At 33.3% G+C, this 13949-nt stretch overlaps 1 protein-coding gene across 3 annotated transcripts in view; it reads left to right on the top strand.

Moving 5' to 3' along the window:
• Nucleotides 1–13949, top strand: part of ddx46 (DEAD (Asp-Glu-Ala-Asp) box polypeptide 46) — a 66612-nt gene that overhangs the window by 18902 nt on the left and 33761 nt on the right. For 2 of the 3 annotated variants that reach the window (XM_059990437.1, XM_059990435.1), the window contains 7 exons: nucleotides 437–588; nucleotides 8185–8298; nucleotides 8433–8598; nucleotides 10890–11010; nucleotides 11111–11286; nucleotides 12413–12534; nucleotides 13087–13165. In XM_059990437.1, coding sequence (XP_059846420.1) covers nucleotides 437–588; nucleotides 8185–8298; nucleotides 8433–8598; nucleotides 10890–11010; nucleotides 11111–11286; nucleotides 12413–12534; nucleotides 13087–13165 — 930 coding nt within the window. The remainder of the gene's footprint in view (nucleotides 1–436; nucleotides 589–8184; nucleotides 8299–8432; nucleotides 8599–10889; nucleotides 11011–11110; nucleotides 11287–12412; nucleotides 12535–13086; nucleotides 13166–13949) is intronic. The other variant, XM_059990436.1, reaches the window with a different exon arrangement.

Raw genomic sequence — 13949 nt, 5'->3', positions numbered from 1 at the left:
GATAGTAGAATTGATGGCTTTGTGGCAAAGTTTGCAGATGATAGGCTGAGGAAGCAATGCGATTGTAGCAGGACTTAAACAAATTGGAAGAATGGACAAAAAAGTGGCCGAATAGATGGGCTGAAGGGCCTGTTTCTGTGCTGTACTTTACTGTGAGTCTATAACTCAAAGCTATCACCTTTTTGTTTTAATTGTTTTAAAAAAAAGAAACTTTGCTTAATTGGAATATACAGTATGAATATAATTGTGGATGGTTGTGTAAAATACCATCCTATAAACTGAAAGACAACTTTCATTCTGTTTGGTATGGGCTTGATTTGAATCCAGATATCAGAGTGTAAGAGCCTGATTCTGTCTTATTTTCCATAGCTTTTAATGCTTTTGCCATTGTCTCTTTATTATACTTGATGTCAAATTTCACTATTTATTTAAACAGATGATGAAGATGAAATCATTGAAGGTGAAAGGAAAGAAGAAGAAGGAGATAATGACAATGAAGAATTGGACCCTTTAGATGCTTACATGGAAGATATAAAGGAGGAAGTGAAAAAATTTAACATGGGCAGCGTAAAAGGAGGAAGTGAGAAGGTATATCTTTTATTACTTTTTCTCTCTGCAGAGTACTTAGTTTTTTTTTTATATTCCTTTGCCACTAGTGGATATTTTCTTAAATACCAACTGAAAACTCTTGTTTTTAGATAAGTGATGCGTGTAGGAACTTGTCTGTGTAGCTGGATCTTCTCTGGATCTAGAACTCTGCATGAAACCTGGTCCCAATCTTTGTACAGAATGTCTTTCTCTGTTCAAGATGCAAGTGTTTCAGACAAGTCTGGTCTGTATTACTCGTCTGCAACTGCTCTTGAGAGCTGGTGGTAAAACCACTTAATGTGAAATGTTGTCATCTATCTGATTAATGTCTTCTCTCAATACTTTTGGTTTGAGAGATCCAGGATTTAGACCCAGTGATGAAGAAGGAGCAGCCATATTTTCTAAAAAGGCATGCATAACTTTGGAAGGAACCTGCAACTGGTAGAGTTCTTCCCTTGGACATTTGGGTGGGAGAGCTCTAATATTTGGAAGGTTCCTTCTAGGGACTGCAGTCAGGGCAGGCTGTGCTCCAGGCTGCACATTGTTTGACTTGAAAACATGTCTTTCTTTTCTTTTTAAATCTTTTTATTAGTTTTAAACAAACATAAATGAAACATGAATACAAAGTGTTTGAGAGTACATAATTAATAGTTTAAATAGACATTCAGATATATAATAATAAAAATATATAACCTCTCAAACTCAGAACATTAATGAACAAAGAAGTAAAAAGAAAAAAAAGAAAAACCCCCAAAAAAAAGAGAGAGAAAAAAAACACTAACCAACATGGGCCATTGAATAATATTAAGTACATATACAGTAGTGCCAATAACTCCGAACCTCCATCCAAATAATTAAGGATAATATAAGTAAGGTTTAGGAAAAGACAATTCAACTCATATGAAAATGTTGAATAAATGGTCTCCAAGTTTCTTCAAATTTAACTGAAGGATCAAAAACCACACTTCTAATTTTTTCTAAACTCAAACAAGAAATAGTTTGAGAAAACCACTGAAATACAGTTGGAGGATTAATTTCTTTCCAATTCAATAAAATAGATCTTCTAGCCATTAATGTAACAAATGCAATCATTCGTTGAGATGAAGCGGATAAACGGTTATTATCCGTCATTGGTAAACCAAAAATTGCAGTAAGAGGATGCAGTTGGAAATTAATATTTAAAACTCTTGAAATAATACTGAAAATATCTTTCCAATAATTTTGTAAACAAGGACAAGACCAGAACATATGAGTCAATGAAGCAACATCAGAATGACATCTATCGCAGGTTGAATTAAGATGAGAATAAAATCGAGCCAGTTTATCCTTAGACATATGAGCTCTATGTACAATCTTAAATTGTATTAGGGCATGTTTAGCACAAATAGAGGTCGAATTTACCAATAATAAAATTTTATCCCATTGCTCAGTAGATATAGGACAATGCAACTCTTCTTGCCATTCCTTCTTAATTTTTTCTGATACATCTGACTGTAAATTCATGATCATCTTATAAATGATGGCTACTAAACCCTTTTGATAAGGATTAAGGGCTAAAATTCTTTCTGTAATGTCCAATGGACATTCTTTCGAAAAAGACTGTAACTCATTATACAAAAAATTTCTAACTTGCAAATATCTAAAACATTGGGTTTTAGGTAAATTATATTTATTAGATAGCTGTTCAAAGGACATAATGTTATCATCCAGAAATAGATCACGAAAACATGTTATACCTTTTGTTTTCCATAAAAGAAAAGCTTGATCCATAGATAAAGGCCGAAAAAATAATTAAATATTATAGGACATGATAAAATAAATTTATTCAAACCAAAAAAAATTTGCAAAATTGAAACCAAGTTCGTAATGTATATCTGACTATAGGATTAGTTATGTTTATTCAATTTGAATAAAGAAAAAGGAAGTGAAGATCCTAAGGTTGAAATCAGTGAAAAATCTTGCACAGATTTACATTCCAAATTTACCCATTGTGGGCAAGTAGCTATAGTCAATTCTTGTGTCCAGAATATTAAATACCGTATATTAACTGCCCAATAGTAAAATCTTAAGATTGGTAAAGCCAAGCCGCCCTCCTTCTTACGCTTCTGTAAATATTTTTTGCCCAATCTAGGATTTTTGTTCGGCCACAAGTGAGAAGATATTTTGGAGTCAATAGTATCAAAGAAAGCTTTAGGAATAAAAATTCGTAATGCTTGAAATAAATATAAGAATTTAGGTAGTATCATCATCTTAATAGCATTAACTCTACCAACCAATGACAAAGATAGTGGAGACCACCTAATAGCAAGTTGCTTAATTTGATCAATTAAAGGTAAAAAGTTAACAAATAAATTTTTATGTTTTTTAGTAATTTTAATACCTAAGTAAAATAATCTGTTACAATTTTATATGGTAAATGTTTATAAATTGGAACTTGCATATTTAATGGAAATAGTTCACTCTTGTTAAAATTCAATTTATAACCAGAAAAATTACTGAATTGAGCAAGCAAAGACGAAATAGCAGGAATAGATCTTTCAGGGTCAGATATATATAATAACAAATCATCAGCATATAATGATACTTTATATGTCCTCTCCCCACGGGTAATACCCAGAATATTAGGTGATTCACAAATAGCTATAGCCAAAGGTTCTAAAGCGATGTCAAATAGTAAAGGACTTAAAGGGCAACCTTGCCTTGTACCACGAAATAGCTGAGAAAAAGGGGATCTTTGATTATTGGTTAAAAACCGAAGCTAAAGGTTTATGGTATATTAATTTAATCCATGATATAAATTTTGAACTAAAATTAAATTGTTGCATTGTAGTAAATAAATATGGCCATTCAACTCTATCAAATGCTTTTTCAGCATCTAAAGAAATAACACATTCTGGTATTTTAGGTGAAGAAGTATAAATAATATTAATTAATTTTCTAATGTTAAAAGATGAATAGCGATTTTTAATAAATCCAGTCTAATCTTCAGAAATAATTCGAGGTAATATATTTTCTAATCTAATAGCCAAAATTTTACTGAAAATCTTAAAATCCATATTTAACAAGGATATAGGCTGATAGGATGCACATTCAGTAGGGTCTTTATCTTTTTTAAGAATTAAAGAAATAGAAGCTTCATAAAAAGATTGTGGTAATTTACCTATACTTAATGCATCTTTAAAAATTTTACAAAGCCAAGGAGAAAGTAAAGAAGAAAAAGGTTTTAAAAATTCTACGGGAAAACCATCTGGACCAGAAGCTTTACCAGAATTCATTGAAAAAATAGCCTTTTCTATTTCAGACTCCGTAATAGGTGTATCTAAAATTATGTTATCCTCAACAGTTACTTTTGGAATATTCAATTTCCTTAAAAATTCATTTATTATAGAAACGTCCTTAGTGAATTCTGGTTGATATAAGGAGTTACAAAAATCTTGAAAGGCTTTATTTATCTCTTTGTGGTCAATCGTCAGAGTACCATCTTGTTTACGAATCCTAGTAATCTGTCGTTTATCCGAAACAATTTTCAATTGGTTAGCCAGTAATTTAACAGACTTATCTCCATACATATAGAATTGGGTTTTTGATTTAATTAACTGACTTTCAATCGAAGAGGATAATAATAAACTATGTTCCATTTGAAGTTCCACTCTTTCTTTATAAAGTTCTTTGCTAGGGGTCATTGAATAAATCTTATCAATTGTTTTGATTTTATCAACTAATGTTAATATTTTAGAATTAGTTCGTTTCCTAACTCCAGCAGAGTATGAAATAATCTGTCCACGAATCTATGCTTTAAAAGTATCCCACAAAATTCCACTAGAGATCTCTGCTATAGAATTTGTTGAGAAAAACAAATCCATTTGTTGTTTAATAAAGTTAACAAAGTCTAAATCCTGCAATAAAATAGGATTAAACCTCCAAAATTTAGCATTGATATATGAATCCATTATTTTAATAGATAACTTCAGAGGTGCATGATCAGATATGGTAATACAGTCATATTTACAACCAGTAACATCTGTAAGTAAATGGTGATCAATGAAAAAGTTATCAATTCTTGAGTAATTATGATAAACATGGGAAAAGTATGAAAACTCTTTGTCATTAGGGTGTAGAAAATGCCAAATTTCACAAATAGCTGAATCAATCATAAAAGAGTTAATAAGAAGCCGATTTATTCGGAAGAATTTGGGTGGGCTTGGATCTATCCATCAAAGGGTTTAAACAACAGTTAAAATCCCCACCCATTATCAATCTATATTGATTCAGATTAGGAAAGGATGTAAATAAGCATTTAAAAAATTCAGGACAATCAGTATTTGGAGCATAAACATTAACTAAAACAACTTTTTGATTGAAAAGTAGACCAGTAATAAGCAAAAATCTACCTTGTGGATCTGAAATTGTTTCATGATGTATAAAAGAAGTTGATGAGTCTATAAAAATAGAAACACCTCTTATTTTGGCTTGCGAATTTGAGTGATACTGTTGGCCCTTCCAAACCCTAAAAAAACTTTGACTATCCACCTTCCTTACATGAGTCTCCTGCACAAAAATAACATTGGCATTCATTCTATAGAATACTTTGAATATTTTTTTCCGTTTGATCAGATGATTTAAACCATTAGTATTCTAAGAAACAAAATTAATAATCCTATCCATATTGACAATATTTATTACAGTTAACACTTAAGTTTAAAAAAAAAGTGAACTCATGAACCCGGAAGAAGGAAGTGAGTTCAAGGAGAAACCGGAAGTCACGGCACTGCAACCATTTTTGTAGTTTCATATAGGTCCATGAAATAAAACTACGCAAAAAGCAAGCAAAAAGAAAAAAAGAAAAAGAAAAATCCCCCTCCCTCCACCCTCGAAACCCCAGGAAAAAAGCCAAAAAGAAGCAAGCAGGCAATCTAACACTAAAATTACCCCCGTGTCTCAGGACGGCAACTCAGACAAAAAAAAATTGAAAAAAATACAAACAACCCATATTATAAGAAAGGGTTAATATAACAAAAGTTAAAATATAAAATTAGTATTATATATATATATATAAAACAAAAGGGTTAAAAAATTAAATTGATAAAACCCATAAATAAATAATACTAAATTAGTATTTTAAATGAGAGTTTAAAACTTTCAAACTCATCAAAACGGATATGACTTTCCAAGCACTAGAGTCTGTCAGGAAGAAGAAACGCCATTTTATTATTATTTTTTTAATCTTAATATTTAAATGTTAAAAATATTAAAAAGTGTATACAAACTTAAAAAAAAGGAACCCTAATAAGTTATTTTCAAGGCTAATAGATTAATAATATATTAAAAAAATAATAAATTCAGAATAAACCAAAAAAAACTTTTACCATATATAAAAAAGTACATGTAAGCCATACTAAAAAAAAAACATTATTCTGTAAAAGATCGAAATTTATAGACTAATTATTACATTAGTCAACCCGATAGAGTGTCATTGTTCCAAAAAGCTTTGAGCATCCACTGGAGATTTGAACAGCCGAGAAGTTCCATCTTCAGAAGTAACTCTCAGGTGTGCTAGAAATAACAGCGCTTGCTTGTAGCCTTTCTGGTGAATCTTCAACATAACCAGTCTAAAAGCCATTCGTGCCCTTAAAACTTCAGGGCTATAATCTTCCAAAATACGAAATTTAATTTCTTGAAAGTCAATCATACCCTTTTTCCGAGCCGCCCGAATCAGACGCTCTTTGGTATGTGGGTAATGGATCCGGAGAATTACATGTCATGGTTTATTTGAATCAGAACGATAGCGAGAGACACAGTGTGCACGATCAATTATTGGAGGAGAGTCCAGAACTTCTGAACCAAATACATCCATTAGAAATTTAGAAAAGAAAGCGGTAAGATCACCATTCTCAAATTTTTCCGGAATCCCAATTAGCCGAAGATTTTGTCTTCGAGAGCGATTTTCAAGATCAGTAATTTTAGATTTATAACGGTCCATCTGTTGAGAAGTCGAAGCTTGCTCTTGTTGCAGTTTCGATAATATGATCTTTCTTGCGAGCAGCTTCTTCAAGTACCAAAATACTTGCTTGTTGTTTTTGTAATTCCAGTGTAAGTGTTTGAAGTTTTCCTTCGAATAATTTTAAACGCTCATCAAACGCAAAGAGCTGTGCGGTTATTTTTCTCTCCAGTCCTTCAAATTTATCTTCTATAAGCTTCATAATTGTTTCTAAAGTTATCGGTTCTTTTGTCTGTTTCGATTCTTTTGCTTTAGACATTTCAGCGAGTTGAAAATAGATCGAATAGTTAAAAAGAAAAACTCTGTATGTTTAAACCCCTTTAGAATAAGTATAAAAAGATCATTTAAGGGGTGTTTGTAGGTTAAAAAAACGTAAAAAGGTTTGGAGCAAAGCCAATAGCGGTTTACTCCATAAGCACCATCTTGAGACCCCTTTGAAAACATGTCACGGTTCTACATCATCACTGGGTCTCAAGCCCACTGCTCTCTAGCAGAAAAACAGTGATAATTCAAGAAAGTGGCTCTCCATCACCTTCTAAAGGGCAATATGAGATAGATGATAAATGCTGACTTAAGATTGAATTTAAAATGAAACCTTTGCAACTGATGAATTTACAGACTGTATACTTTGCCGTATTGAATGGAAAGAATGCTTAGAGTAGTGAACTGGTTCTCAATCAATTGGGCTGTTTTGTCTTGGGTGGTTTGAACTTTTTAAGTTTTGTTGAAATTACACTCATTTACAAGTGCAACATTGGTTTTATTGTCACATGTACCAAGGTACAGTGAAAAACCTGTCTTTCATACAGAACAGTTCATTATAACAGTACATTGAGGTAGCAGGGATAAAACACTAACTCACATGGGTTAAAGTGAGTTAAAGAGAAAATGTGCAGATAGTAACATGTAAGGTTATAACAAGTTTGATTGTGAGGTCAAGAGTCCATCTTATCATCCTTGGAACCATTCATGAGTCTTATAACAATGGGATAGAAGCAGTCCTTGAGCCTGGTGCTATGTGCTTTTGGGCTTTTGTATCTTCTGCCTGACGGGAGGGAGAGCAAAGAGAGGATGATCAGGGTGGGTGGAATCATTGATTATGCTGGCCATTCCTGAGCAATTTTCATTTTGCAGGGTGCTGTAAGTGTTGTGGAACAATTTGACTAGTGGTGTGTTGGTTTTGAAGGTGGAGACTGCTACACTACAGCTGGAACATTGTATATTTTTGTCTATTTTTTCTGGAACTTTTTTTCTGTTAAATTCCAGATGAACTTAATTCAACTTAAATACTACATTTACCATGCTGGATTTCTTATTCTAGAAGGTATTATTCCATTGTACAGACAACCAAAAAAGGAGCTTTTGAATGAATCTATCTTTCAAACAAAATAATGAAAAAAATGTAATATAGTTATTAATACTAAAGTTTTGATAATCTATTGCATGTGTTTTGCAAAAGGGAGGAAATTGCAGGTTAATATTTCAATTCATAAGATTTGTGTTGAATATACACTTTTATGGTAAACAACTTTCCATAGTTTTTCTGAGTAGCATTTGTGTGTTGGGCTTGTAATTATTTACTTTTGTTTTGGTACCAGAAGTCAGGTGCAACAGTAATGAAAGTCATGACTGTAGTAACAACCAAAAAGCCACATTCTGAAATGGAGAAAAAGAAAGGAGAATTAATGGAGAATGACCAGGATGCAATGGAGGTAATAAGAAAAAATACCATTAATACTTAAGTTTCCTATTAGCGACTTGATTTTTTTTTTATATAACTGTTCTTTTTTTGAAAGATAAACTGATCTTCTGGTTGTGTACAAATTTTGTTTTTTTAATTGAGCAGTATTCTTCAGAAGAGGAGGAAGTTGACCTTCAGACTGCGCTTACAGGATATCAGACAAAACAGAGGAAACTACTAGAACCTGTAGATCATGGCAAAATAAAATATGAGCCCTTTCGAAAGAATTTTTATGTTGAAGTTCCTGAACTTGCTAAAATGTCCACAGAAGGTTAGTACTTGTAATCCTGTTGCGTGGAATTTTTGCTAAGATGAGTACAATGCCTTAATTTTAAATGTGATTTCTGAGAATACAATTGTAAATTATAGTTATTCTCTATAGGAAAAACCTTAGCTACAACAGAACACCCACATACAGGTGACCTGCATAAAGGGGAGAGGTGGTTTGTGTGTTGTGTTTTTTCATAATGCAAAGTTGTGTAAACTGTGCACTTGTCAAGAAACAGGAGTTCAGGAAAGTTTTTTGTTGATTTGTGTATTTTCTTTTCCACATAAATTCTGTCAGGCTAAATAGCTGTAACACAAATGTTGCCCATACTTGAACTGCAAGTACAATAATTTGTTTCCATCCAGAATGTGGAATGAGGAATCAAACTTTTTTGATTTGCGGCTTTAAAGTGATTATCTATTGATACTGGACGAAGTTATTTCCTACTGTTAAATGTAATCTCAATTATGGTTATTACTGTGTTTGGATCTATGGAGTATGCCAGCAAGAAAACTGATTTCTCACCCAATTCCACATGAAGCCTTTGCCCTTTGAGACCAGTGTTTGGCAAAATTCATGATTTCAAAATTGTCAGCTGGCCTACTATTAGTTACCACTTGCAAAGAAAAATATTCAAATTTATTCCCATTCTTTGCCTGTGGATGTAACTTAATATTGTGGATATAACTCAAAATATTTAGATTTTGCTTTGTGTGCCTGGGCTTCCCTATCTGAGATTCAGAGAATTGCTCTTAATTCACTGGATTCCATTTCAGAATCAGAATCAGATTTATTATCAGTGGCATGTGTTGTGAAATTTGTTACCTTAGCAGCAGCAGTTCAATGCAATGTGTAATATAGAAAAAGAAGAAAGTAATAATAAATAAATTACAGTATACATATTGAATAGATTAAAAATTGTGCAAAATATGTATTTAAAAAGTGAGGTATGATGGTAAAAGTGAGAAAAGGGCATGCCCTGGGTGCTGGAGGCCCTTAATAATGGACACTGCCTTTCTGAGACACCGCTCCTTGACGATGTCTTGGGGACTTTGTGGGTTAGTACCCAAGATGGAGCTCACTGAATTTACAACCATCTGTAGCTACTTTCGATCCTGTGCAGAAACCCCCCACCCCCCACACACACCAGACAGTAATGCAGCCTGTCAGAATGCTCTCCACAGTACAGACGTGGAAGTTTTTGAGTGTACTTGTTGACACACCAAATTTCTTCAAACTCCTAATGAAGTATAGTCGCTGTCTTGCCTTCTTTATAACTGCATTAGTATGTTGGGACTAGGTTAGGTCCTCCGATCTTGACACCCAGGAACTTGAAACTGCTCACTCTCTCCACTTCTGATAACAAATTTACAGATGGTATTTGAGCTATGCCTAGCTACACAGTCAAGGGTATAGAGAAAGTAGAGCAGTGGGCCAAGCACAAAACCTCGAGGTGCACCAATATTGATCATCAGCAAGGAGGAGATATTGTCACCAATCCGCACAGATTGTGGTCTTCCATTTAGGAAGTCGAGGATCCAGTTGCAGAGGGAGGTACAGAGGCCCAGATTCTGTAACTTCTCAATCAGAATTTTATATAGTCCCCTTTTTCATCTCAACATCTAATGCAGTTAACCAATTGATGGAACACTTCTCAATAGAGTAATCTCTGCAAAATTGGTCAGGAGACCTGTTCCTTTTTCAGCTAGGTTCTTTAAAACCATTGATAGAAAATAGATGGCTCTGGAGACTTGCCAGTTTTCCATGTCATACTTTTCCTGCAAACTTATTTTCCTTGTGAAAGTTCCTCATTCTATTGTTTCCTTACAATATCATACATAGTCATTGTTCAGTTTGTCCTCCGTTTCTTTCAGTTACAATAATGTGAGGATTTTTTCTTGCTCTGATCATTCAAGGAATTCAGTGAGCTTGTCTTGCTCCTGCTCATTCCATTTACAGTCATTGAAAACTCTACAAATTTATCATAATGGGATAATTTCTCTTGAAGTTGAAAGTAATTCAAATGTGATTCAAAAAGTACAGAAGTGTTGATAACCACAAGCCTTACTTGTATCACGCTGAACTTAAAGCATCTACCATCCCTATTGTCTATCCTACTTCCTTTAATACTGCTTTTTTTAAGCTACAGTAACCATGTCAGCCTAATAAGTTAGTTACTGAACTTTTGATTACATTAAAGCATTCTGATTACCATCAGCTAACTTGAATAAACATGGTTATTTTTATGCATTGGTTGAATACTTATTGTTTCAAGCTTTTGTGTTGCTTTACAGAAGTAAATACCTACAGATTGGAGTTGGAGGGGATTGCAGTACGTGGCAAAGGATGTCCGAAACCAATTAAGTCCTGGGTGCAGTGTGGGATCTCCATGAAAATATTAGGTTCATTGAAAAAGTGAGTACTAAAATGTACTAAAGTGACTTTTATAAGAATAGGACATGCAACAGTTCTTGCTCTTTTTCCCAATCTCTTACAATACTTTTTTGTGTATCAGACAAGGTTATGAAAAGCCAACACCAATCCAAGCACAAGCAATTCCTGCCATTATGTGTGGGCGTGATTTAATTGGAATTGCCAAAACTGGAAGTGGAAAGACTATTGCTTTTCTTCTACCTATGTTCCGACACATCATGGATCAGAGACCACTTGAAGAAGGGGAAGGTCCTGTTGGTAAGTATTTAATTTCCCATGTTTCACAGAAAGTAGCACTATAATCAAAAATCATGAAATCATTTCAAAAATTGAGCTGATTCAATTTGAGATTCAACTAATGTTTATTTGTCCTATTTTGTAGCTACTAGAACATTTAGTTAGTGTTATTAAAGAAGCATGCAGCTCCAAAATGTTTAAAGCAGTAAAGTGTATATGTATCATTATGTATAAACATGCATACATTTAAACTGCAAGTATAAATGAACTGAATGAATGAGCATGTTTAAAAAAAGCAGGAAATAAACAACTGCATAATGCTAGCTCCATTAAGTAAAGTGTTTTATGAAAACCATCAGTATCCATTTGCTCTTTTAATTATGAAGCACACTAGATTAATGGAATATAATGAAGGTATAAACTAATTTAAAGCAGTGAAGCATTAGAGAATGTCTGTATCATGGCTTTTACCGTGCCATTTATTGTTCGGTAATTTGAATTTACTCTGTATTAAAGCAGTAGCTGCCTTCAAATCCAATGTGCAACCAAATTTCATGAATTGCTAATAACCAGTTTGTTGTTCTGGGATTTTTAAAATAGCTGTAACTTGCAAAGTATTGAAAAGTCCTTACTTTAGTAATGAAAATATCTGAAAGATTGCTATGGCCCAATTTTTAACTTTTCCCTTGCTCAGAAGATACTCTTAGCCCAAACTTAAGGTCATTAATTTTCAATTTAGAAACTTAAATTAGTCTCTGACTTTTCTTTCTGGTTATCTGAAGCTGAACAAGTGTGTGGGAAGTGTTCAGTCGTAAGGAAATTAGCTTTGGAAAAACTTAAATGAGTTTCTAATATGATTCCATGTTTCATAGAACTCTGAACATCTTTGAAGCACTAGCAGAACTAATTTTCCAGCATTATTAGGGAGGAGTAGTTGTGCCAGAAATTGAATGGGGACATTTTTAAAACAGGGAAAGCCGCATAGTTCTAACATATTTAGTCTCACAGTGGTGGTTGCAAAAATGGAAGACATAAATATGATAAAAATTGGTTAATGCTTTGAAAGAATTGCATTAGATATGCAAGAAAGTACAAGGTATTAAAACATTTTTGAAATCGTGCAGTACTTCCTTTCTTTCTTCTGCAGCACTCATCTCAACTCCAACCCGTGAGTTAGCACTTCAGATTACCAAAGAATGCAAGAAGTTCTCAAAACCACTTGGACTAAGGGTAGTATGTGTTTATGGAGGGACCGGAATAAGTGAACAGGTAATTCTTCAACATCAGACTTTACTTTTGAAAACAGTGACTCATTTGAGTACTGTTGCAGCAAGTGATCCATCAAAAATACAGCATTTACATGTGTAAATGATGTTCAAATGGAAGAAGGATGGGGAATACTCAGAACACCATCAATTACAGGAGGATATTAGTAAACATGCAGTATGGTCAAGTAAAATGCAAATGAAATTCTATGCAGGAAAATATTAATTGTTACATCTGATAGGAGGGTCATTTGCATTGCTTGATAGCGAAGTTATTTTGAGGAACTGCTTATATTACCACAGTTGTAATGCTAAATGCTTTGCTGAGATTTTTAAAATGTTGAATTTTGTGGGCTGTATTTTTCTCATTGTAATCCCTCACAGTGGGTGGAGGGGATGGCAGGATGTCTGTAACTTTATTTATCTTAACATTAATTTTTAAAAAGCTTTCCTCAAAAGATCTCATTGTGAATGACTTAATCCCAATTCTTTGGTTAATTTAAAGTTACCTGTTTATCCTTCCACATTATAAAACATATCTTTATTTATAATGCAGATTGCAGAATTAAAGCGAGGAGCAGAAATTATAGTGTGCACACCAGGCCGCATGATAGATATGCTTGCAGCCAATAACGGTAAGTAAAGGGAACTGTGAACAATTGAGCACTTACTTTATTTTCTGTTCAATGTTAAGATTATATAAAAGCCACTTAAAGCAGAATGCAGGAGAAAATATTTCAAAACATGGACATACGTATTCACACATTTTTTGAGATCAGCAAGAAAGTTTTGCATCTGCTTTATTCAAGCAACTATTTCATGAATTTGAAAGAGGAATTTTAATTCTGATAATTGTTTTCATGCTATATGGAAGCTCTATTCTCTCAAAATAGGCAGCTTGTCTTGCAGGTGTACATATGCATCTAAAATAACCCATGCATGATCACAGTGATTTTGGATTAGACAACGGACATTTTCATGATAAAATCTTAGATAGGTTTTTGATAATCAGCATGGATAAGATGGGCTGAAAGGTCTTTTTCTGAGCTGTAAGACCCTGACTTTATTGTAGTTAGGTCAATTTCAAAATATTAGTCTTTGTCTTATTAATATTTCTTCATTACAGCAATTTTCTATTAGCTAAAGTAGACTACTACTTGGGAGTGCCAATCACTGTGACAATTTTCAAACTATAGGCCATAGCGTCAATTAATATGTAACTAATATTTGCATGTATTCAGTGACATAAAATGAATTTTTATTCGCCAATTTAATGGAAACTATCGATACTTTTACTTCAAAAATAATTTACACAACTATTAATGGGCTTCCTTTTTATCACTATCAACGCTGCCCTTCCCTGTATCTCTTCCATTTTCCACTTGTTTGATCTTGTGCGCCCCTCCCCAACCCAACAGG

Source organism: Hypanus sabinus, chromosome 15 (assembly GCF_030144855.1).
Source record: "Hypanus sabinus isolate sHypSab1 chromosome 15, sHypSab1.hap1, whole genome shotgun sequence".
In the NCBI taxonomy this organism is placed as follows: Eukaryota; Metazoa; Chordata; class Chondrichthyes; order Myliobatiformes; family Dasyatidae; genus Hypanus; species Hypanus sabinus.
Note: the sequence above shows the minus strand (reverse complement) of the source record. Positions and strands in the feature narration are given on the sequence as shown.